This window comes from Pagrus major, chromosome 11 (assembly GCF_040436345.1).
Source record: "Pagrus major chromosome 11, Pma_NU_1.0".
Classification (NCBI taxonomy): domain Eukaryota; kingdom Metazoa; phylum Chordata; class Actinopteri; order Spariformes; family Sparidae; genus Pagrus; species Pagrus major.
The window spans coordinates 31,200,558-31,226,588 of NC_133225.1; the positions used below are offsets into that span (position 1 = coordinate 31,200,558).

At 41.7% G+C, this 26,031-nt stretch overlaps 1 protein-coding gene across 1 annotated transcript in view; it reads left to right on the forward strand.

The window, feature by feature from the left end:
• The window catches only part of LOC141005124 (desmoplakin-A-like), a 34,375-nt gene continuing 8,344 nt past the window's right edge, over window positions 1-26,031 (forward strand). Inside the window, exons 1-24 of the mRNA XM_073476885.1 lie at window positions 1-215; window positions 3,342-3,420; window positions 4,409-4,530; window positions 4,627-4,777; window positions 6,086-6,211; window positions 8,002-8,061; window positions 8,151-8,318; window positions 8,655-8,759; window positions 8,858-8,953; window positions 10,546-10,671; window positions 13,238-13,390; window positions 13,936-14,090; window positions 14,224-14,350; window positions 15,461-15,651; window positions 16,101-16,281; window positions 16,363-16,541; window positions 17,212-17,350; window positions 17,726-17,919; window positions 18,626-18,788; window positions 18,896-18,979; window positions 19,075-19,182; window positions 19,655-19,753; window positions 20,508-22,334; window positions 23,614-24,087. Coding sequence (XP_073332986.1) covers window positions 1-215; window positions 3,342-3,420; window positions 4,409-4,530; window positions 4,627-4,777; window positions 6,086-6,211; window positions 8,002-8,061; window positions 8,151-8,318; window positions 8,655-8,759; window positions 8,858-8,953; window positions 10,546-10,671; window positions 13,238-13,390; window positions 13,936-14,090; window positions 14,224-14,350; window positions 15,461-15,651; window positions 16,101-16,281; window positions 16,363-16,541; window positions 17,212-17,350; window positions 17,726-17,919; window positions 18,626-18,788; window positions 18,896-18,979; window positions 19,075-19,182; window positions 19,655-19,753; window positions 20,508-22,334; window positions 23,614-24,087 — 5,322 coding nt within the window. The remainder of the gene's footprint in view (window positions 216-3,341; window positions 3,421-4,408; window positions 4,531-4,626; window positions 4,778-6,085; window positions 6,212-8,001; window positions 8,062-8,150; window positions 8,319-8,654; window positions 8,760-8,857; window positions 8,954-10,545; window positions 10,672-13,237; window positions 13,391-13,935; window positions 14,091-14,223; window positions 14,351-15,460; window positions 15,652-16,100; window positions 16,282-16,362; window positions 16,542-17,211; window positions 17,351-17,725; window positions 17,920-18,625; window positions 18,789-18,895; window positions 18,980-19,074; window positions 19,183-19,654; window positions 19,754-20,507; window positions 22,335-23,613; window positions 24,088-26,031) is intronic.

The following is a 26,031-nucleotide window of genomic DNA, read 5'->3' on the forward strand; positions in this document are numbered from 1 at the left end:
ATGAGTTTGTACGGGTCTCGGGGGAACCTGAACATGGGCCGCAGGGCCCAGTCCAAAGGTGACCTGACCGGCGGGATGAGCCAACAATACGCACGGAGCGAGATGGTGCACGGAGGCGGTAATGGATACGACCCCTACATGGACGGATACAACACCTACACCTTCTCTAAGTCCTCCATGGGTGGGATGGCAGGCGGCATGGCGGGAGGCGGAATGTCGAGCGGAATGTCCGGCATGATGATGAGCAACATGGGCGGCGGGATGTCCGGAGGGACGATGGGCAGTATGGGCGGCGGGATGTCCAAAGGGATGTCCGGAGGGATGTCCGGAGGGATGAGGTATGAATTCACTCTCGGCTTCATTTCCTAACTTTTGAATGTGCTCTCTGCTCGGTGGCACCTGTTGCCTGCCTCTGTGGAGCAGGGGGACATTTTGTTGCCTTCTCTGCAGTCTGAGAAAAGCTGCTATGAAATATTCATCATGACAGCCTGTTTAGTGCCAGTATTCATTTCACCCCTGCACACCTCAGCAGGCATTAATCCTCAAACCAAAAAGGCTCTTGCATTTACAGATCAAACACTTAAATGCATGAGAACTTCAGCAGGGATCAGAATTACAGGGAAATGCTTTTCTTCTGCAAATTGCACCGCCCTGATGTGTAAGGCCGACTGATAGCCTACTATCGGCCCATTTTGGCCGATCATTTGCCAATATGCACCGATACAAAAACCCTTTTTTAATAATGATTATAATGCAACAAAAGATGCTTGGGATAACTTTTAATTTGAAAACACCACAGTACGTTTAGTCTTTCATTGCACTGACGTCATTTTACACAACGTTTATTGATAAACTGTTAAATATCCTGCCTCCATAACATAGAACATATTCCATAACATATGGTGATGAAGGTTCTCAGTCTTCCAGGTCATGGTAATTCTTACCATAATTAATTCATAGTTTGCAGGCTTATAAACGCTAAACTTTGTCACAAGTAATTGGCAGCCATATTGGAGGGATCACTACAAAAAATGGTTGTGTATCAGCTGAATTCTTTACTTAAAAAAAACTACCTAATATCGACATTGAGCCCAAAAAGCAAGTCTTGTTCGAGCACTACTAATCTAGGAGATGATCTGAGATTTACACCCCTTTCACTGAGTTAAAGAACAGGGATTTGTGACTTAATCCTCCATGAAATGATTGTCTCCAGTCTCAAATTGAAGTAAGGTGAACTCTATAATAAACTTTACCAAGACTTGAGCTTTTGTGCATTCAGAGTATGTTTGTTGAAGGAGTGACCACATTACCAGACTCCTTTATTATATAATTGATAATGCACAGTGATAACAAAACAATGCTGCACTGTAATAAAGCTCTCCATGATTTAAAGCTGTTGAGTTTTGGCAGAAGTTATGAATCAGCTTCATGTCTGCAGCAGCGTCCCTCCCTGGAGAGAAATGCTGCTGAGTTTGATTTATGTCTCACGCTGAGCTGCTAAGTTCCTGCTGCTGCAACAGCTTAACACTCACTCGTTGTTCCAGAAACACGTGTGTCAGTTTCATACCTTCCACTGACTCCGACAGAGGAAATCTGTCACTGTGGTACTTTGGAGGCAGAGAATCTGACCGACATGATCAAAACATGTCTGACACAAAACAACAAAGACTGTGTAACAAGTCTAAGATGAAAAGTGGTGATTAGTTTCTGGGTTCAAATATTATCATGAAGTTTCAGATATTTATGAGCAGGTATTCTTCTGACTGCTGATTATAGTGAAAATTGTAAAAAAAAAAAAAAAAAAGTAGAGTTGTGGTCATAGTAGTCACTAGTATATCAGAGCTGATATCAGTTTATGACAGATGTGTCATCGTCCTCAGGCTCATTGCAGCTTTTTTGTATCCAGCCCCATATATATTGATCCAACAGAGACCAGTTTAAAAGTTTTTAGTTTTCTATGACTACAGTAGGTTGACTTTTAAAGCGTTATCTTGCTTAATCGTCTCTTATAATAATATTAAACACAGTACAACGCATACACAACATATCACTGTAGCCATCCGGTGCATCTGACCCGGTGTCACGTTCTGCTCTGATGCAAAACGATACTTATGAATGATCCCGTTGTTAGAGATGGAACATGGAAGTGATCATGTTGTTGGAGTTCATCAGAAGCTGGTAATTTTAAAATGACTCACAAAAAAAGAAAAAAAATCATAACTTTTTAAATTGTTTGATACCAGCTTAACCTTCTCAGTGTATCTACTGCATATGATGATGATTTTTTTTATTGTACTTGTTTATTTGATTGGGACAGAGCACGCGTATGAACAAGTCTGAATATACATGATGCAAACATGCTAGAGCTTGCAAGTATGCTTATTTACATCTGTAGTTCCTTGGCAGGCATGATAAAGGTTTTATGAGTGTGTCATTAATTCACATGTTCAGCCTGTATTGGCTTACAAGACACATACAAATTCATATAAATCAGCAATACCATGGTATTCAGAAAAATCAAGAATACCAGTTAGTATAACTTACATGATCATACTTTTCTGACTTTGCTGTCCGCAACATGATACATGGATTACTAATAAACCATATGCAGTTATAGGCTAAACTAGTTGTGAAAGTGATTCTTATGAGTCAAAGTTGACTGTATCATCAGTATTTTTACTGGACTTTGACAGTTATTAGTGCCTAACTAAAGAAATGTTCAGTGGCATTTAGGAAATTATTTGATAATAAGGGCAATCAGTGGTTTCAAGAAGATGCATCATACAATGCCAATATTGACCTATCACAGTTATATAATGATATATGAAAACTTTTTTTAAGACATAATAATAATGTCGAAAAACATGGCTGCTTTATTATTAAATTAGATTATATAATTAATTAAATTAGGATTATTAAATTCACAGTGTTTTACTTGCTAATATCAGTGTCAACATAGGCCCCCCAAAAATTAAGTATCAGTCAGGCTCTACACAAAATTATTAATGTGAGTGGAAAGAAGAAAAACACACAAGTCTGCTGAAGAAGTTTATTTTATCTTGTTCTGACCAAATTCATCTTTTTGTGAAACACCATCTGCAAAAAATATTCAAATAAAACCATTTGTGAAGAGAACATCACTGTTTGGTGAAGCTGCTCACAGCTCATTAACATATGCAACATGTCACAAGGGTTTGCAAGTAGACACACCTTCATTTAAAGTGGTCACATAGTAAAAAAGAAGTCAGTATCCCCTGGTCTAAACTGTGATATTGAGGTGGTTTAATAATAAAGTGGTGATGGGTTCCCTCTGCTGCCCCCTGCAGTGGCTCCAGCCTCAGTGCCATCCACCAGAGGGCCATGGTCCTGCAGGGCCAGTGCCAGGAGTACCTGAAGAAAGCCGAATACGCCCTTCAGACCGTGAGTCATGACTTAAATTTTTTTTTTTCTTTAGCTCTGTCTGGGTCGGAGCTCATCTGTCGGTTCTTATTTCAAAAGAAAAAGCATCATGTTGAAGCTTCAATGTCTGTTGGCTTGAAAATGCAGAAAGAATGACAGAAATGTTGTTTAGTTGTAAACTGAGTAACCAGATGAGGAAACCTTTTAATGTGTGTCAGAACATGAAAAATGAACCTTGTCACTGATGAAAGCATGTTGTGTATCTCTCTGGTGGACCTGTTTTTATAGCCACACCTTTTTGAGTGGTATTTAAACTGTCATTAAATCCAGTGACAGCTTCACATCGTCAGATGAGTTCTGCAAACAACGAACACACGCCTCCTCAGCTTCGTGTTGAGCAGCTTGTGAATTATTTGTTTTTTTGCAGAACTCATCTAATTGGCTTGAATAATAACTGTATGTTGACTAGTGTCGCTGGATTTGACCCCCCCTCATGCCTGCCTGGCTCTAAATTCCAAGATATTACTCCTATTACTTTTAAATGTTATGAAATGATCCAGCTTGAAGGTTTTTCTCAGGGAGATTTATTCTGTTTTTTTGTTTGTTTTTTTTTACATTTTTGGCACGTCAACACAAATCTACTGTAATCTAAGTACTCAAAACCAAAGACGAAGTGTTTGGCTGTTTGTTACATCCAGGAAGCCCAACAGATAAACGCATCTATGAAGGTTTTGCGCAACATAAAGTTGTCATGACGTGCATAGGACCAAAAAGACGAAAACTAAGAAGGAGCACACTGTCAGATACTTGTACTCACCAAAACATTTTGGTTTACAGACATTAAAGAAACTGGATAAAAGTGTTGAACATTGTGCAGGATTGTTGTATCTTTCTTGATTTACAAATCAGAAAATCTTTCCACAGGAAAACTATACTATATATTTCTGAATTCGTCTTCCTGCACAGTAGTTTTGTGCATGTCTCTGAATGTTTGGTTCGTGCCTTGCAGGGCAGTGCCCCGGGGGATGCAGAGCGCTACATGGCGATGGCTAAAGAGACCATGGAGCAGCTGAAGAGCTGCGCGATCGACCTGAGACAGATGGGACAGCCCAACGACAATGTAGTCCAGACGTGAGGAAGACTTCTCCCTCTCTTTCTTCCTCTTCTGATTTATTAATATCCATACAAGTCTTGCCAAATGTCCTGTCTCTCTTCCCTCATCCGTAGTTTGGAGATGTGTAAGGACCAGCTGAAGGGCGTCCACATGGCCATCACAGGCACCATGCAAAGGAGGAGGAGCACCAGAGGGAGCGGCGGAGGATGGGAGGAACCTGGACGGAGCTTCCAAGACGCTATGGGCTGGATCGCACAGCAGAAGGTGTGCACACACGCATACAAACACACACGCACGCATTCACTTTGCAATGTCAGAGAAAACACCCAGACGTAGCAGATTCAGGCAGAGCAACAGTCCTGATTTTTATTCTCTGCCAAGTAACATTGAAGTTAACGTGAACATCAGGTTTATCTGAAGTATGTGTATCATTTACCTATCAGTGTGGCCTGCTGAGAGAAACACGGTCATGTTATTGACCGTTCATCCAAGTTCACCCAAATATGAAAAGTCAGTCATCATCTATAGAAAGTCATGTAAACAACAAGACATTTCTGGAGCTTCACATCAAAACAGTGTTGCAGCATTCTTGAACAACTGAAGTAGCTGGAGACTTGTTTTAAAACGTAAAATAAAAGCCCAAAAAACATCAAAATGGCTCCATACAGTCTCTCCTGCATAAGGACTGATGGCTGAAAAAAAAAGAGTTCATCGTTTCAGTGCAGAACAGGAGAAAGTAGGGGTGTGACTCAACTGCTAACCACAACATTGCATTTGTTGTAAGATAATAAAATCTGGAAAACAAGTGACAGGAGACTTAGATTCCCTTTTTTCCCCCCTGACCATTTTTGTTCACATTTTGATGGCAGACTGTTGCTTTAATAAAACTATGTTTTGTGTCTTAACTTCACTCTTAGATATCTTTAACCATGTTTTTAGATTTATTTTTAGATTTCTATCGATGAATTGGTTTCATTTCCCATTGGTTTTACTAATGGAAACTACAGACACTTTGCGAAAAAGTGAAAACACAGATGTCACAAAAAGGACAATGTGAATATTATGCTCGATGCATTAAAAATGCCTCATTTTACAGCCACTTTTCTATCCTAAAAGGGTCATTCATAGGCCAAAAGTAGTTTGTTGTGTTGCTATAAGAAAATGGAGTAAACAGCGCCAATAAACCTACTGACAGATCTCAATTAAACAGAACTCTGTGCATGAGAGCATTTCTCTGTTACGTGATGTGATGCCACACAGTCGGGAACAGAAATGAGAAGAAGCTTTTGTTTTGTCTTTAAGTCTTGGGCCAATTTTCTTCTGGTAGATTCCTGAAATGTTTTCAGTAAACAGGCTCATAAATTCACAGAAAACCAGTCCTGAGCCAATTCGTTTCTCTGCCACCACCTGCTGGTGACATTACATCCATATCAGGCAAATGTTTGAAAAAAGAACTGATATATCTGAACTGAACATATGTGCTTCTGAGAGTTGTGAGTCAGATGTTCTGCTATCTTTCTCTCATATGTTCAGATCAGTAAAATACATGTTTCTGTGTGTTTGGTGCTTCAGCGTCTGATTGAAACAGCTCCCTGGGGAGACGATCAAGGAGCCATCGAGCAGCAGCTCATCAGCCACCAGAAGTTTCACAGCTCCATCCAGAGGAGCACCGAGATGGACCGGGCCAGAGACGACCTGGTGGGTTCATAACACTGTACAGGATGCTGTAGACCAGAATGCATAGTGTCATGAATGCTGTGATGGAAAAAAAGCCATGTCTTTTGTCGATAAAAGCAGGAGCTAGAATAATCTGTTTATTGCTTGCATTTGTATCATAATTCAATTCAAATAATTGTTATTTTAGATAACCAGAAAGAACTTAAACAACACATTCAGCATACAGTTCAGTACTCTACCTCAGGATGTAAAGTGCTCCAAATGAATTAATAATGCAGTACGAAATGTTAACAGCTTGTAAATCTTCACCTGGATCTGCTCCTGCGTCATAAAGACGGACGGGAGATGGGATTCATGAGCCAGCAAGTGCAGCAGTTTATGAGGAAACGTAGAGAAAAAAATATGGATCTGGACCAATGCTCATAACTTTCCTCTAAATTTCATTGAAACCTCTTCAGAGTCCTCCTCAGGGACAGAAATATAAATAAACTTCTCATCAGCTAACATAAATAAAACATTACCTCCTTGGCAGACGATGATGAAGAGTTCCAGTTTGGCAGAACTTACTGTGGGATCCAGACTTGAGGGTCCGCCAGATTTCATTTAAATATTTTAATAAATTAATACAACAGTTCCAGCCTTTTTTCCCTGTACCATTGGATTGTGTTATTATGATTATTGGTATTATTATTATTTAAATTTTTTTATGAACTTCATTTTGATTTTTTCATTCAAGAGGTAGTTCACAATGGTATAATACAGGTATTAGAAGCATATTCATGTGTAAATTAGGGAAAGTCATGCACTCCTTTAAATCTACTAAAATAGTTAATTAAGAGTCTTTTGGGGTTTTAGTTTTTGCCTTTAGAAACCCCTTACATACATCGCTAGAACATTAAATTAATAATTATGGGATTTCTGAGATATTTAGAAAGTTATTCCTCCCTTTCAGTTCTAGTTTTGTTTGCGTTTGTGAATTAATGTGTTTTTAGTTCAGGAGTTTGGTTTCATCTTTTCAAATGCATGAACATACAAAGTTTATGGCCTCCCTCCTATGTTTACACACACACACACACACACACGCACACGCACACACACGCACACACACACACACTAGTGTCAAATCAGGTGAACAGGGCGGGTGTTGGACGAGTTCAAATCTGCATCCCTGGATGGCAGCCAGCACCACTGTGGACTGGAACATCACCTCAGATTGTGCTGACTTGCATTTATTAATTACCCAAAACAGAAACACCACAAAAGTTATTAAGTTCAAAATTTTGGATAATCAACTGAACTGCTCGTGCACGTAACGAGAGATGTAGACCTCATCTCCTTTTGACTCAGTACGGAGGACTGAAACTATAATAAATAAATGAATACATAGCTCAATAAATACATGAAATGAGAAAGTAAATAAATAGTTAAATTAATACAAAGGTAAATAAATACAAAGGCATTTTAAAGCAGACATACATTTATGTTAACATTTTATAAATGAATCAATGCTTACATTTAAAATACATTTTATATTTGGTGCATTTAATGGCATATTAATTAATTTATTGAACCATTTATATGTTTTGCATTTTGCACATCTTCAGTCCTCCATACCTAAGGCCATACAATTATCAATCACCCCTCATACTGAGAGATCTCTGGCTGCTACAGCCAACACCCTATCTTAGATTATGGGTTTTTTTTTCGGGATGAATTAAGGATTAACTGATCAAATTTAAGGGATTTGTGTTTTCTGTATTTTTAAGATCACTTTTTGAGAGTCTCTCAGTAAATCAGTTCTCTTCCTGTAGATTAAGAAAGGAGACAAAGGAAACCTTCATGCTCTGGATCAAGAATGGGACAGTTTGCAGGTAAAATAAACAAAAATTTTATCAGCTCATCTGTACTGGTGTTAGATTGTTGGTCAGGTATCAAAACCCACTTTCTTCTCTTGTGCCAGCAAATGTCGTTTGGTCGGACTCAGCAGCTGCAGGAGCTCCAGCAGATCCTCCAGGAGATGTCCAAGGAGATCATGTGGGTGAACGACAGGGAGGAGGAGGAGCTCATGTTTGACTGGGGCGACAAGAACATTGACCAGTACATCCCCAAGAAGCAGGAGAGCTACTCGGTCAGTAAAACAGACACGATTGAAAACTAAAAGGTTCAGTGAGAAGCAGGAGAGAATTTGGTTCATTTTGGCACCTCAATGCTTCAAAACCCCATGTTTAATTTCAGCTCCATTCAAGTCAATTAACATTCTTGGCAATGCTGTGAGTCTAAATTACATGAATGCCTCTTTATGAAGTTAATCTGCATCTCATAAGGGAGCAATCATCTGTGATAGATCTGATTTTGGCAGCGGCAGTCAGTCATCCACTTAGAGCGAAGCCACAGAGTGTCCCTCCAGCTGCTTCTCGATGTTTTTGTGTCCTCTGTGATTACTGAACCTCTTTTTATGTAACAGAAACTGATGAGTGCCCTGGAGACCAAAGAGAAGGACCTGAATAAACTGAAAGCCAAAGTGGACACCCTCCTGAAGAACAACCATCCGGCTTCAGACAAGATCGAGGTGTGGACAGATCCATTGATCATGTGTATCTCAGATCAGTTTACATGCATTTATAAGTGTGGGAGCCTTATCTTTTCTGTGTTTGTGCATCTCTCCAGGCTTACAGAGACACTCTGCAGACTCAGTGGAGTTGGCTCCTTCAAATTACAAAGTGCATTGATGTTCATCTGAAGGAGAATGCAGCTTACAGCCAGGTAACAGGACACAACGTGCAGCGTAAAGCAGCTCTAATAAATATTTATACATTAGCAGGTGATGAAATGACTGCCTGTAATCTAAAGGGAGTTACTTGTAGTGTCAATCATCAAGGGAGCTTCCCTTCTATGGGACTTTTCAGCATCTTTAAGCACATTGTTTTGGTTTTACAACTTTTGCAACTTTACTGTTTTGTTCATTCTAAACCACCCTCAACGACGCAGAGAAAGAAAAGAAGCTCTGATAAACTCACTGTACACTGCCTACTCAGCACCGAAGGGCACCAGATAATGTTCGCGACTCGCTTGTGGACAGGTGCTGGTCTGGAGCTGGCTCTTGGGCAGTAACACTGCGAGTGGCACCAACACTTTGCTGGTCTAGAAAAATAACCACTTACATCGGGGGCTGGGGGCGAGGTAATTGTGACCAAGGACCAACTAAAACCAGTTATGACCACCATTTTTAAAACAGAGGTAGTGAATTGTATTCTGACTTATCCACGTGAGAATAAAACAAAAGATTTTCACTATCTTCACTAATCGAAGCAACAGTGGTCGAGGACCAGTCATGTATGGATGCCACTGTAGGCATGCAGAGTAAAGAGTCGATGTCGCCCGCCATAGTTTTGGATGATGTGACTCCATGGTGGCTCTCATGCCAGTGGGAGAGCAATTTCATAGGTTAAAGCAACTCTGAACCAGCAATAGCGCCAGCCCAGAACCAGCACTTGGTTTGCTCTGGTTGAGAGAGGGTCATAGTGGAAGGCTAAAGAACCAGATATTTCTGTTAGGAGTTGGCTGAGACGAGAATCAGGGTTGTAAGTAATTTCAGACAGGCGTTTGACCAGCAGAACTGCTTAAACTTCTTATGTGCTGTTTTTTTCTTACACATTCCCATCTGATTGATCATCAGCCTTCTTATCCCAACTTGAAAACACTCAGAAGGTTTTCTGTTATTTTCTGCCCTCGCTGGCCTCTAATAAGGCTTTTACATTCATTAAATTCAGATCAAATGAAATGGATGGATGGATTTTTAAGTTGGTTGCTTTTAATAATGAGCTTGCTCTTGCCAGTTTCTACAATCTTACCAACCCCAGCTTTAAAGTCATAATGTGTAGAATCTTAATAATGTTTTTTATGTGCCTCCCCTGTGGAAGTATCAGAAAACACATTCTGGCAGACAGGAAGTGATGCTGCTCCCCTCCCACAGATCCAGCCCTGACCCCGCACTTTAAAATTCTACACATAGTGACGTTAATTGATCCAAAGGGCATATATATTGTGTTCAATCAGTCACTGTCATGTGCTGAGCTGAATCAGACAGATCTCATCCCTTGTGATCAATTAAGTTTTCATATGGTCGTCAAAACGGTCACATCACTCGTTAAATATAAAGCTGGTGTGATACAGAGCCTCTGCTCCCTCAAGGGCAGTGTTATATTTCATGAAAGTGCATTGATTTTGTCTGATACTCTGATGTTTTATGATATGTCAAGGAAAGTAGGTCCCCTTGACTAAATAACACTGTGGGAAACCCCATAATGTCTACCTTATTATCTCTTTTATACATAACATTATGTGTTTATCAAAAGTTCTTCAAGGAGGCCAATGACACGTACAGCAACCTGCAGAAGGAACACGAGACGGTCCGAAAGAAGTTCGTCTGTGACAAGAACACGTCACTGGAAGACCTGCTCGAGGTCCTCAGGGGACTGGAGGTAAATCAGCCTCTCAGAGTGTTAACAGATCAGCTGGGTTTTAAAGAGGGCTGTTTAAGTGTCACAGCACTGAAATTAAACATAGATACCCTCTGAGTACGGAAGCCCTGAGAGGCAAGTGTGAAAAAATTCTGGTGATATTTTATTCTTTTTTTCTTTTATATATGAAAACCAATTTCTTTTTTTGGCCAGGACAATTTTTCTATTGTTTTTTGTTCTCTCTCTTGCCTCTCAGGGCTTCTGTATATCAGAGTGGCTGAATCTGTAGATTGTCTAGACTCAGGTTTATAACATGGTCTTTTCATTGCCCGTAACTTTTTTGTCCTGTTGTAATTTATTGGTTCTGCCTCTTATTTTATTCTTATTCATTCTGTGTAAGGGCTGGGTGACATAGCCTTAATAAATAACAACGTTTTTCGGCTGTTTTGCAATACATGATATATATCTCCATATTTTGAAATCTCTTTAAAAGCAGTGCATAAATGCTCGGACTGGGCGACAAAATCAAATATCACAATATTTTTGACCAAACACCTTAAAGGGGACATATTATGCAAAACTCACTTTTTCCTTGCTTAAGTATATATTTGCGTATCCGGAGTGCCTCCCCACCCCTTAAGCATGATTTTTCGACAACTAAGTCAATATTTAGTATCTGCCGGAGTCAGGGATTGGGTCTCTAAAGGAGCGTTTGGATTTCGACCGGATTGTGACGTCACAATCCGGTCTTTTGCATACTCCAGTCCTCGCGCTGGCTATCTCCTCCCACACGTCGCCAGCTACCTGGACGAGGATCCGCCATTTTCTCGTTCTCGCTTAACTTGTACGCGACAGCCTGACCGCTACCATGTACAACCCGAAAGCCGAGCACTGCTGCTCTGTCGTCGGATGCACGGATCCTCCTGTTTCGCTACATGGCCTCCCTACCAAAGAGGATATCAGAGCGAAGCGGCTACATTTTATTTATCAGGGAAACGTCCCAGCTTCAGTGAGCAAAACGTTATGGTCTGTGCCAGTCACTTCACGCCGGACTGCTTCAGCAACCGGGGTCAGGACTGGACGCTGGACTGGCAACAAGATTGTCCCTTAAAAGATGGATCCATACCCACTGTCAATGATGGAACTGTAAGTATTTAAAAAACAGTGTAGTTTGTGTTACTTTAGCCGTTTAGCACATGAGCTAACGCTAACGCTAACCGTAGATGTAAATATGAGGCTGAACTAACGCGAAGTTATCAACGTTGGGCTTACTGGCCGTAGTATTCACGATAATGTTAACGTTACCAAACAAGCAGAGGAGATTGTATGAAATCGTCTGAGTTGTTCGCGGACGGTGAGGTACTGTTCCTCCGTGAACACGCAGAGGAGACGGGGTGAAATGTCTCGGTTGTTAGCGGACGGTGAGGTACTGTTCCTCCGTGAACACGCAGAGGAGACGGGGTGAAATGTCTCGGTTGTTAGCGGACGGTGAGGTACTGTTCCTCCGTGAACACGCAGAGGAGACGGGGTGAAATGTCTCGGTTGTTAGCGGACGGTGAGCTGCTGTTCCTCCGTGAACACGCAGAGGAGACGGGGTGAAATGTCTCGGTTGTTAGCGGACGGTGAGCTGCTGTTCCTCCGTGAACACGCAGAGGAGACGGGGTGAAATGTCTCGGTTGTTAGCGGACGGTGAGCTGCTGTTCCTCCGTGAACACGCAGAGGAGACGGGGTGAAATGTCTCGGTTGTTAGCGGACGGTGAGGTACTGTTCCTCCGTGAACACGCAGAGGAGACGGGGTGAAATGTCTCGGTTGTTAGCGGACGGTGAGCTACGTTAATTCATTAGCATGTTGTGCTAAAGGACAGTGACCTGCACGTTACCTGCAGTAAAGCAATCACTACTTTGTTTTGGAGCCGGAGACAGGGGTTAGCTGCTACATGTCTGCTGTGCTACTATCGGTTATATGCAGGCATGGACACAGAAAAGTTGCTTCGCAAATGTGTATAGCTCGTTGCCATGGTCACGCGATGCCGTCCTCACGTCTTCCGCCCGGCAGGAAGAGGTGGGCGGCGCACGCAGTAGCTCATTAGCATAAAAGGGAAAGGCACTCAAACCAGCCGCTTAAAACAGGGCTGTGAAACTGGTGTGTAAACACCCCTGCTGTGCTCAATCCTTCGGTTTTTTCGACCAAAGCATGTTACTGTCATTCCATTTAGACATCAAGGAACCATGTCAACAAGCATAAATTAGCATAATATGTCACCTTTAATATCAATATTGTGACAATATTGCAGGGATGACTATTGGTACTTTCACACAATATTAACATAATGACATTTGGCAAATAATAGTCAGTTATATCATATAATGGCTAAGTGGGTAAAGATAAGTATTAGAACAAATAGAACAGTCTGGTAAGTTAAGACCAAATATAGTCTCAGATCACAATAATGATATAATATCAATATATTGCTGAATCATAATATGGTACATTTTCCGTCTGATCTCTTTTTCTGTTTTAAGCTTCAGAATTGCTGTAGTTTGTTGTTATTATTATTGATCTTGTTTTTTTTAAATCAATCTCCAGAGAGAGAAGGAGAAGATTATGGAGAACAAGCGGCAGGTTCACCATCTGGTCAACAGCTCCAAGAACATCGTGAGACTGAAACCCAGAAACCCTGAAGAGAAGAGCAACAGCCCCATCATCATCAAAGCCCTGTGTGACTTCAGACAAGACCAGGTCCGTCTTCTTTCTTTATTTCTTAACTTACAGTCATACATTATGTAAACTTTCCTCTTCCTTTTTCTTTTTCAGATGTATATACTATTATTTCTACAGGTTATATCCAAGTATCAAGAAATTTGAAATATAAAAGCAACATACATATCTACTCCAAAATACTTAATATGTAACCAAACCCAAAAAAAAGTTAAATACTAACCCCAACAACAACATATGAAAACATTAAAAGACTACATTAATAATGACCAGATTTCACAAGATTAAGTGCTTGTGTTTATATGTCATGAATACATGATTGGGTTGATTTTAGTCATGATTTCACCTTAAATTTAATGCAGCTGCAGCATTCTCTGAGATAACTTGGCACTGTTGAAAACAGGCACAATATTTATTCCAGGGAAAGATGCCATGTGATATCTGAATGGAATGTGTATACAGAGGGAATATAGAATTTTAAAACTTGATCTCACTTGTCTTGTGGAGCCAGATTTGATTCTGTTTGTTTATTTATTTTTAAAATAAATTTTCCTTGGGCTCCACAGAAGGTGATCCTTAAGGGCAATGAGGCCATCCTAAAGGACAACAGTCAGCGCAGTAAGTGGGACATTACAGGCCCGGGAGGACTGGATATGACGGTGCCCTCTGTGTGTCTGATCGTACCACCTCCCAATCCACTCAGCATCAGTCTGGCCAACAAGTAAGATCCAAAAAAATGTTTGTTTTGACACATGATGAAGATGTTATAACTCGAGGAACAGTTGTTATCTGGGATACAAGAAATCTCAGTGTTGTGAGTAGAGGTTTAAATTTTGTATCTGTGTTGTTGGAAGGAATGAGCAGTACTACGAGGCCATACTGTCAATCTGGAATCAGCTCTACATCAACGTTAAGAGTCTGATTGCCTGGCAGTACTGCATCCTGGATATCAAACGCATCAACTCCCTCACCATCTCCATGGTAAGTGATGAATAGTCTCTCTGAAGTCAGTCTCTGTTGTCTTAGGTTAATAAATATGTTAATGTCCTTAGCTGAGGAAATGTTACATGCAATATGCAATATATGAATCTTCTAAAGAAAGAACAGATAGAAAAAAGTGTAAAGGAGTTATACTGTATGTCTCAGGTGTGTTTCAGGTGGTAATACAGTCAGTAACAGTCCAACACATACATACAGGGCAACAGTTAAGGGGAGACACTACAGGTTAATTTAACAGATATCACCATGAAACTTCACTCATCGATTATTTACAATAAGACAATTATCTATTAATTGTTCTATTAACTTAATTATCTATTCAGAGAATACTGTCTTACTGCCATAAATAAATCCATTAGGAATAAAATGTTCTATAAATCAGGCTGTGAATGATATATGAAGTAAACCCATCTGTACAATCCTTAAGAATGTAGATAGGGTTAGGGTTAGGATAAATCTGAAAAGTTACAGCTAGCCTGACTTTGTCCAAAATAAATCCCCTACCAACACCTCAAAAGCTCATTTATGTTATATTTTGTTCATTATTTAGTCTTTAAAATGTCAAAAAATTGTGAAAAGCCAAAAGTGATGTCTTCAAATTGCTTCTTTTGTCCAACCAAAAGTCCAAAACCCAAAATCATCACATTTAAGAAGCTGGAGCGGCAAATGTTTGACATCTTTGCTTGAAAAATGACTGAAACAATTAATGTATTCACAAAAAAGTTGGTGATTAATTTTCTTTTAATCGATTAGTTAATTAGTTAATCAACAAGTTGTTGCAGCTCTAACCCATACAAAAACAGTGTCGACTTGTAGTATTACAAGGGATTATATGCCGGACTCTTTATAAACCAGGATAAGTTAAGGTTCATAACTTAGAAAACAGAAACATTAAACAGACTGTGTACCATCATTCTCACACCATTTTTGTTTCACTCTGTACTGTGTTCTGTTTCAAACAGTTACATAAAGTATTATTATTATTGAGTGTTTTACAATAAAGATGAATTACATTTCAGTTACAGTAAAGGTTTTGGTTTCTGATGTTGTTAAGACCAAAGTCAAACATGGTGTGTGCCTGTGTGTGTTCAGCTGGCCAAGATGCGTCCTGAGGAGTACCGTCAAATCATCAAGAGCCTGGAGACTCACTTTGAGGAGTTCAAAGTGAGCTGCAGCGGCTCCCAAATGTTCGTCGACGAGGACAAGAGGACTATGGAGAACCAGTTCAATGGAGCCCAGAACCACTATGAACAGCTGGTGGTGCAGCTGCCCACTTACAGTGAGTATAACACCAAATATACACAACTGCTCAGGCTATGCTAAATTATTCTAACACAAGAGAAACTATTGATTAAGTGTTTGAAAATGCATAAAAATCATGTTTCTGTAAACAGTTCACTTGTAGGACGAGAGAATAAGAAATTACTTTTCAACATTTTCCTCCACTAACTATGAGAAACATCTTGTGTCTGCTCACAGTTTCACAACAGGAACAGATAGAAATACAGCAGGCAGCTGAGCAGCAGCAACAATATCAGCTGATTATAATCCAGCAGCAGCAGCAGCAGCAGCAGCAACAAGCTGCAGCCGAAGAGGAAGCCAGGAGGCTGGAGGAAGAGAGACGTAGACTGGAGATGAGGAAACTTGTAGAGAGGAAGAAAGAGGTGGTGAAAAAAGAACAGGTGATTAAGAAGGACGTCGTGAAGGTGACCAAGACGGAGCCGGTGAAGAGGAAGGTGCTGCTGTCCTCCTCTTCTTCATCGTCTGCCTCCTCATCCTCACGCAGCTTATCTGAGCTGCACGAGCTCAGACTGAGGCTGGAGGCTACTGAGGGCACGCTGAGTCAGCACATTCACATCTGCCTGGGAGACAACGGGGTGCACGACTGCGGCCTCAAGATCACTGAGTTGGAGGTAAACACAAAAAATCCTAAATCCCAATACTCCCTCCTCGTATCCACTGCGCTAACTGTATGTGTGTATGTTTTCATGTAGTCGGTCCAGCATAACATCGACTCAATGCGTGAGGAGTACTTACGTCTGAGGGAGCGCATTTTGAAGGAGCTGGAGGGGATGAGTGATACAGATAAAGCCCAGTTCCTCCGCAGTGAGGTTGGAGTCATCAACCAGAGACTGGGCAGCCTGGAGAGCTGCTCATCAGCTTACCTGCATCGGTAAGACGACGCAAACTCACTCAAATTCTTGTTTTTAAGCTTTGATATTTCAGAAAGTCACATTATGATCGAGATCTCATAAGCAAGAGAGACCTGTGCCTCCAGCAAATGAAAGAGCACACTTCAGAGAGAAGGTGAGCAGCTGAGTTTTTTATTGGCAAGTTGTTGGAACAGGAGCCTTTCCTACACGAATTTGAGGAAAAGAACAACGTGTCAATAAAAAAAATCAGTCGCTAACCTACTCTCTGAAGTGTGTTCTTTCAATTTCTGGAGACATTTCTGCATCAGAAGTCAAACGACGCAGATATGTTGGATTTTACTGTGCTGATGTGTTTCTCCATGCATCTCCCATTGACTTCGATACAGCTGTCACAACAGTCTGGCCCCAGTAGTTTTGGACAGCTTAGACACAGGCCAGTGTCAACAGCTTTAATACAGTGCAAACACAAGATTTCCATATTTGGGAGATTTCGACAGAAGTTGAATTTAATTTGTGTGTTAGTGATGTTGATGTCTTCTCCAGTTGATGCTCTTGGTTCTATGTGTATTAAACTACGCTCACTATTCACACACATTACTAAACCAACAGATGTAAAGTAAGCTACTCATCTATAAAATAAATATATTCTGTCTCATTTTGCTTTAATGACTGTTTCTTCGTCTCTATCAGGCTGCGGGCTCTAAGGGACATGCTGGAGAGTGTGGCTCGAGCTGAGGACATAGTGAAAGTTCATGAGGCGAGACTGACCGAGAAAGAGACCACCTCTCTGTTGCCCAGTGAGGTGGAGGATTACATGTTGACCCTGCAGGTATTTTATACAACACATTACATTTTCATACAATAAATGTCTTTTCTTTTGCAACAGAGTTTCTGTTCATTTCTTACATGTTCTGCTCAAGTAATAAAGCACCACTTGTCATGCTGCAATTCTTCCAGGATTTTCTTCCGCACCACTTAGCCTCATACCTGGCAAGCTGCAGCCTGGACAGAATACCAGTGCATATTAGTGCACAGCTCAGTGGTCAGCCATCAGCTTAAATTAGAAACACTGGGATGAAAAAGCTAGAGAGTCCTTCTGTGCTGCTTTTGGTGTATGCCATGATTCCCCTTGCTTTAAAAACATGCTGATAACTGGTCAGATGTCACATTTGACTGGTGTTTCCTGTGTGTTGTCGATGTGTAGACCATTAAAACAGAGCTGGATCAGAAGAAGGAAGTTCTGGCCTCCATGGAGGCAGAGTTGGACAAGGCAACCCACTGGAACAGCCAGGTGGGCGGGCCCTTCCACAGGTGTGACATTATGCTGTCCAAATACGGTGAGCATGTGGGGCTGCTGTCGGACCGCTGGAGACGCATCAATGGACAGATTGACACCAGGTGTGTTTCTCTCTCTCATTTATACCATCAACCTCACGTTCCACCCAGGTTTCCCAACAATTAACGATTAATGCAAACCTGAGGATGTGCAATATCTCTTTGTGAAGCTGTGCACAGACATTGGACAGAGCTCAGGCAGTGTATCATACAGCCATTGGCTTTGTGGTCAGCCACACAGCACACTGACCTCAAAACACATCTAGTAAACATACTAGGACAGTCTTGTTACTTAGTGTGCCAAATTAACAAATATGGTGGTTATATCACACTTGATACCATATATCCTATCTTTTTAAAAGAAGAATTTGAAAATGTGAAGGACAGTTGTGAGGCCATAAACCAATGCTCTATTGATCTTTACAAATAAAGAATTGTTGGTACAACAGTGGCATAGCCATCAGTGCTGAAAAACACAATATTTAAATCAAAAATTTAATTGGATGATGACCCTAAAATGGAGAGAATGGTGACAGCCTGAGGTTCACATATGTTGTTTGTCTTGACTAGTGAAACACGTCAAAATCAAGGTGGAAGGAAATAATCTCATGTTGCCTAATGAAAATAACAATTTATTAAAGCCCGAGGCACAGCTTCATCAGAGTAGAGCTTTGTGTAAAAGGGAACTCTCAGTCTTTAACTCTGTATCTTTCATTAATCAATAGTTATCAAAGTGCTTCATTTGGAATTCTTTCTGTTTCCGGCTCAGACTCCTGGATTTGCGGTCGTATCACCCTCAGCTGGAGCACTACAAGCAAACCAGCACCTCCCTTTTTGACTGGATCGATGTCACACGGAAAAAACAAGACGCCCTGCAGGCCACCAAGATAGACAGCATCCAGGCACTGATAGACCATATTAACAACCAAAAGGTCTCCTGCTCAGCCCTTCATTGTTATTAATGAATTTGCTTACAGTGTCAAGGGTTAATGTCTCTGTGTTAAATCAGCTGACATCTTCATATTATTGTGTTTTCAAGGCCCTGAACTCAGAAATCAAATCGAAGAGGGGGACAGTCGAGCTGGTGCTGAAGGACAATGAGGCCTGTGTGAACTCTATCAAGGTGAGGAGGCCCAAATACATACATATACAGACAGCAAACTCATCAGATGAAGTCGTTGGATTTCATGAATTTTAATGACAATGTTTGTTTTACAGGACTATGAAACTGACCTGGCCTCTTACACCTCTGGTTTGGAGACTTTGCTTAACATCCCCATCAAGAGGACAATGTTGAAGTCACCATCGATGGATCTTAATCAGGAGGTAATGAGACCAAATTCAAAACTATTTTTTATGGCGGAGTTCTAAGAATGAATTGAGGAGTCTCTGAGAATGAATTTACTCTGTTGTCAGATGGTACGGCAGCAGAACAACCTGGCCTTACTAACACGCTGTATCTTGCTGTTAGCCTATTATTATGAAGACATAATATATCCAGGGAATGTTGATAACTTTAGCTTTAGCTCAACAAAATCACTAATCACTGTGCCACTGCATCTATTAGCTGCATAAGCTATCTATCTATAAGCTCACCTATGTGTATGAACAGTAACGTAACACTAATGTGTTTAAAAAAGAAAAATAGTTTCTTTCACTAGCCAGATCAAGACAGAAGGCTCATGCTGCTTTTCTCCACAGCGGGTGCTAGTATCAACAAAAATTAAAGTTCCTTGTAGCTGCTTTAAGTGACATTATATCTTAACTGAATCCTGAGTTTGCTGTGTCTTTGTCTCAGGCTACAGAACTGCAAACCCGTTACTTGGAGTTGCTTACCCTGTCTGGTGACTACAGCAAATACCTGGGAGAGCTGCACAAAAACATGGAGGAGCTCAAGGTACTGTGTTGCATTTTTTAGCTTTAGCTTTTCTTGTTTTCAGTTTTTATCATCTATTGAAAAACTAGTTATTTGGCTAAACTTACATGATAATGAAGTAAAAAATGTTTACTGTGCCTGACGTATAAATAAGATCAGATCAAATTAGTTTTCATTGAGTTAAGGTATACTAAGTTGCATTAAGGTCTTTTAGTGTTGGAAATAAAACCTTTTTAAGAAAGAAAATAATTTTAGTCCAATGTGAAAATAATTTTAGTCCAATGTGGCAACTGCCACATTGGACTAAAATTATTTTCTTTCTACATAGAAAAGGCTTCATCATTTTTTATTGTTTTGGTTCAGTGTCATCACTCGCATCATTCCCTCTCCAGCTGTAGGAGGCAGCTGTTTCTTATAAACCCACTGTATACTACATGCCTAGCAGCAAATGGGAAACAAATATTGGACTTGACTTTAGCTGAATGTAACGTTGTTCCATGTTTAGTTGATGTGTAAATAGGTAAATGTTTGATAACACCACATCAACTTGGTGCTAATAAGATGATAATATGACAATGTTGTGTTTGCAATTTGTTGCCTTGCCCCCAAGTGGCCAAAAAAAATCAATAATGTAGGTTTAAAGAAACCATAGATATTCTTTGGATGTTGGGTGATTCCATGAATCCGTTAAATCAATTCAAGTCAATCATACAAATACACTGTGGTCAGGTTTTTTCATTGCCAAAGTACATTGAATCTTCATCTTTGCTTTCAGATTCGTAACACCAGGATTGACCTGTTAGAGGAGGAACTTCGGCTTCTGCGCGAAGGCATCCAAGACCGTGATGCCAAGAACAAATCTCTGGAAGAGGATGTTGGCCGCTACCAGCTGGAGTTGTCCAAGTCGCAGGACACGCTGCTGTCGATGGAGGAGGTGAAGCAGAACGTTGCAGCACAGTGCAGTTCCACCAGGGAGAGTCTAGACAGCACTCAGAGCCAACTGTCAGACCTCAACGACCAGGTGACACGTCTCAACTACTTGCTCGAGGAAGAAAAGAGGAAGAGGAGGCTGGCAGAGGAGCGCTACACTCAGCAGCAGGAAGAGTACGATTCGGTGCTGAGGAAGAGGCAGAAGGAGCTGGAGACAGTCAGCTGGTCCAAGACAGAGGTGGAGAAGAGTGTGGCAAGTAAGGACCACGAGATTGAACAGCTGCGGCGACAGCTGGCTGCGGAAGCAGCAAAGATCAAGGAGCTACAGAAGGAGATGTCAAAGGTAAGAAGCCAGTGCAGTATGGAGATCAATAACTTAAAGCTCAGCTACGAATCTCAGATCCACATCAGCCACACAGACATCCAGAGGCTGGCAACCCAGAGGGAGGAGAATACAGCTGAGTTCCAGCTGCAGTATGACAGAATGGTGGCACAGAGGAGGAGTCTGGAGGAGGACGTCAGGAGGTTTAGGATGTCTATCAGTGAGGCTGAAGATCAAAGGAAGAGGGCCGAGGAAGAAGCTCACAGCCAGCGTGCTGTCATCATAGAGGAAGCACAAAAGAGGAGAGAACTGGAAAGTCAGGTGGAGGCCCTGATGAATCAGATAGATGAGGAAGGCAGCCAATATAGAGAGGAGCTGGCTGAAGTCATGAGAAGTCTGCAGGAGAAGAGTGAGGAGCTGGCCTACATCACACACAGTTTAGAGGAGGAGACCCGCAGGAGAAGAACTATAGAGGAGGGGAAGGTTGTGCTTGAACAGACTTTGGCAAAGCAGGAAGTGAAGCTAACCAGTTCATCAAAGGCTGCGACCGAGCTGGGGGAGTGCAAGGAGGAGCTTCAGAAGATCTGTTTAGAGCTGGAGAGAGAGAGCAAGGAGAGAAGCAGAGTAGAACAGAACATGAGCAGGTTACAGGGACGCATGAAGGACCTTCAGGCTGTGAGAGATGGACTGGAGAGCCAAGTGGAGACTCTTAGGATGGCTAACCAAGAGGAAGTGGTCAGAAGAAGGCAGGTAGAAACAGAGCTGGAACAGGCCTCATTAGCCATGAAAGAGTACAACAGCACCATTACCACACTGCGCCAGAGCCAAGACCAAGCCGGCTTGTCGGAAAAAAGAGGTGAAGAAGAACGTCTTAGGTTGCAGGAGGAGCTGGAGAGAAGCTTAAGACAAAACAAGACCTCTGCAGAGTGCATGACACAGCTGAGCACAGAGCTGAAGGCCCTGCAGCAACAGCTCCTCCAGGAGCAGGCCAGGGTCAAAGAGGCAAACCTCAGGAATGAGAGTCTTTACAGAACTATAGAGGAGAGAAGTAAGGCATTGAATGAGAACACTGTTGAACTTCAAAGGCTGAAGGAGTTGACAGAAACTCAGACCAAAGAGAGGCTGAGGCTGGAGGAGGAACTTAGGGAATCAAGACATGATAAAGAAGAACTCTTGAGATCCAGTCAGACGTCTGATGATGAGCTCTCCACCCAGATTGCTGCCCTTGAGCTTCAGCTGCAGGCCAGTGAGCGCAGCAATAAAGATTACCACAACCTGGTTTCAGAGCTCTCCTCAGAAAGGGAGAAACTCAAGCTGGAGACTAAGAAAATACAAAACCAGGCCACCGAGGTACATGGAAGTTTGGCTCTTAGTCCTGGACTGCTCTCATCTTTCCAAATCAGAGTCCAAATGTGGATCAATCAAGTAGCTAGCACTGTCTGTAGGAAGACGTTTGCTTGCATGCTGGAACACCTCTAGATCCCCTCTAGATGCATCCAACTTGGTAACTCTGATTTGAACACATACATCTGTATGTGTTTAAATAAATTTGCATGACAGTCACTTGCATGCAAATATAATCTGTGCCGCTCTGCCCGCTGACCTCCACTGTTTCCTTGCCCGCACTGTGCAAAGACGTGCAGTCTGCATGCTTTTTTGCCTTTACTTCTTTTGCCCAGAATGATCAACACCATCAATGACATTATTACCACTGGTCCTCTTGTCTATGGTTTGATTATTGTTGGTTTGATTATTGTTTATCATATTATTGTAGCATCTTAATGGTCTTTAAGACACATTTTGCAAACTTGTAAAAACAGCACTGATGTACACCTAAATTATCCCTAATTTAGAGTATTTGAGGCACCTCCTATTCAAATTTTTGACCAGTCAGTCAAGATCTGCACCTATCTATTGGCATTATCTATTTGTGCTGTTTTGCAAATTTACAGAATGTAGACAGCAACTATCCCAGTCTGAACTAAGTAATAGTTGAAATAGTTTTTCTGATGTTGTAGTTGTAGTTGCTGTAACCATGTAGTGTGACTATAGGATTGTCTGCAGGATTGGGAGTATTGATTTCACTGAGTATTTTTTGTACTGGAAAATGTTATGTAGAAATTGACTACTTAAAAGCCATTATCAAATTATCTATATACTTTTACTTCCCAGTCTTGTAAGACACTGTCTTGTTTTTATGGTTTTTTTTCATGAGCAATGGCAGTTTGCATAGTACATTACTAACTTAACAAAGTAAATATATTATATTTTGGAGGAACGCACACAGACTTACTATCTATGTGTTTTGACTACAGTTACAATAAATAACAATAACTTTTGGGTTATTCAATTGTTATACCTTTTCAACTGAAAACATTGGACCTCCTTTCAGAATTCTGCTGATGGAAAAAAATTAATAAAGCAAGAGTGTGTGCTGTCCTCCTTGATAGTATAAAAGTTTAGTAGCATCAAAATTCTTATTTTTATTTTATTTTTGTTCCAAACTTTTATATATACCATGATGTATATGATGATGATTATGTAAAATGCAGATAAAAAATGTATGGCTCTTCATATACAGTGACTAACCTTTTGTCTTTCTGCTCTTTCTCTGCTTCCACCCCCACAGACATCAGCCACAATGCAATCCATTCAGTCCCAGTACAATGACATTGTGATGGAGAGAGATGCTCTGTTGCGGAAACTTCAATTGTTGGAAAAGGACAAAGATCGCGCTCAAAGGCTAGATGAGGATCTCAGTCACAGCAAACTGTCTCTAGAGTCTGAGCTTCGCAGTAAACAACGCCTACTGGAGGATAATGAAAGGATGAAGAGGGATTTAGGTTATTGGAAGGACCAGTATGATAGTAAGCAGGGCCTGATCAGGCAATATGACTCAGACAAGGAACGCCTGGAGAGGGAAAAGAACTCTTTGAAAAGTGAGATAGAGAGGCTGATGAGGGAACTCAAGGAGCTTGAAGAGAAATATAAAAGTAGGCTTGCAGGTATCCAGAAAGAACTGCGAGAAGTGACTGTTCACAGACAAACCATGGAAACTGAGCTGAAGAGAGCTAGAGAGCCCCCAACCTTGGATGCCTCCACTGTGATTTTTGATGGAGTCCGCAAACCAGTCACAGCAAACCAGCTGCTTGACTGTGGTGTTTTGGACAAACCAACATTTAGCCAGCTTGCGAAGGGGCATAAGACTGTCCCTGATGTGTCTGCTGACAAAAAAATCAATCTCAAAGGAACAGGACCAATAGCAGGGGTGGTAATTGAAGGTCCGAAAGGTCCAGGGTCTATTTCTGGACCCTTATGCAAAATGACTTTTACCGAAGCCAAAAAAGAGAATCTTCTGCCACCAGATAGTGCTGACCTGCTACTGGATGCTCAGGCTGCTACAGGCCACATAATTGACCCCAGGACTAATCAGAAGTTGACAGTTGATGAGGCATGTAATCAAGGTGTAGTTGATGAAGAGGACAGAGAGAGGTTGCTTGCAGCAGAAGCTGCAGCTGTAGGATATAGTGGTCCTGGCACAAGCAAACCCCTTTCAGCATTTCAGGCCATGAAGAAAGGACTGATTGACAAGAATACAACACTACGCCTGCTACAAGCACAGGAGTCTGTGGGAGGAATCCTAGATCCTGTACTCAGTGTGTTCCTTCCCAAAGACACAGCCATTGAGCGTAACTTAATTGATGATGACATACAGCGGGCTCTGAATAAGAGGCCTGATCTCTACCTGGACCCAGAGAGTGAGGAGGGTGTAACCTATACATCAATGAAGAGGAGATGTAGAGTAGAACCACACACAGGCCTTCTGCTTCTTCCTATTACTGAGAAAGTAGACCCCTCCAAACTTGTCTTTGACGGTGTTCGGAAACCTGTCACAGCCAAGCAGCTGGCTGATTGTGGTGTGCTGGACAAGCCAACATTGAAAGATCTAGAAAAGGGGAAGAAAACCGTCCCAGAGGTGTCTGTAGACAAAAAAGTTAATCTGAAGGGGACTGGGCCTATTGCTGGAGTTATTGCTGGGAGTAAAGGCAAAATGTCTTTGTCAGAAGCCAAGAAACAGATGCTGCTGCCGGAAGATAGTGCAGATTTGCTACTGGAAGCACAGGCTGCCACAGGTCACATCATTGACCCCAAAACCAATCAGAAGCTGACTGTAGAGGAGGCATGTGTCAGAGGGGTGGTGGATATTATGGATCGAGACAAATTATTGGCAGCAGAGGCTGCCGCTGTGGGATACAAGGATCCTAGTGCAGCCAAGCCTCTCTCAGTGTTTGAGGCCATAAAGAAGGGACTAATTGATGAGACGACTGGGCTACGTCTGCTTCAGGCGCAGGAGTCAGTGGGAGGCATTCTAGATCCCAACCTCAGTGTGTTCCTCCCCAAAGATACAGCTATCAAGCGCAAACTTTTTGATCAAAACCTCCGTCAAGCTCTAAACCAGAGTCCCAAGTGTTACCTTGACCCAGACACTGAGAATGATGTCAGTTATGGGGCACTGAAGAAAAGATGCAAGACAGAGCCTCACACAGGCCTTCTGCTTTTACCAATCACTGAGAGGCTAGACCCTTCCAAACTGATCTTTGATGGTGTTCGGAAACCTGTCACAGCCAAGCAGCTGGCTGACTGTGGTGTGCTGGACAAGCCAACATTGAAAGATCTAGAAAAGGGAAAGAAAACTGTCCCGGAGGTGTCTGTAGACAAAAATGTTAATCTGAAGGGGACTGGGCCTATTGCTGGAGTTGTAGTTGGGAGTAAAGGAAAAGTGTCTTTGTCAGAAGCCAAGAAACAGATGCTGCTGCCTGAAGATAGTGCAGATTTGCTACTGGAGGCCCAGGCTGCCACAGGCCACATCATTGACCCCAAAACCAATCAGAAGCTGACTGTAGAGGAGGCATGTGCCAGAGGGGTGGTGGACATTAGGGATCGAGACAGATTATTGGCAGCAGAAGCTGCTGCTGTTGGCTACCGGGATCCTAGCACAGCTAAACCTCTCTCAGTGTTTGAGGCCATGAAGAAGGGACTAATTGAT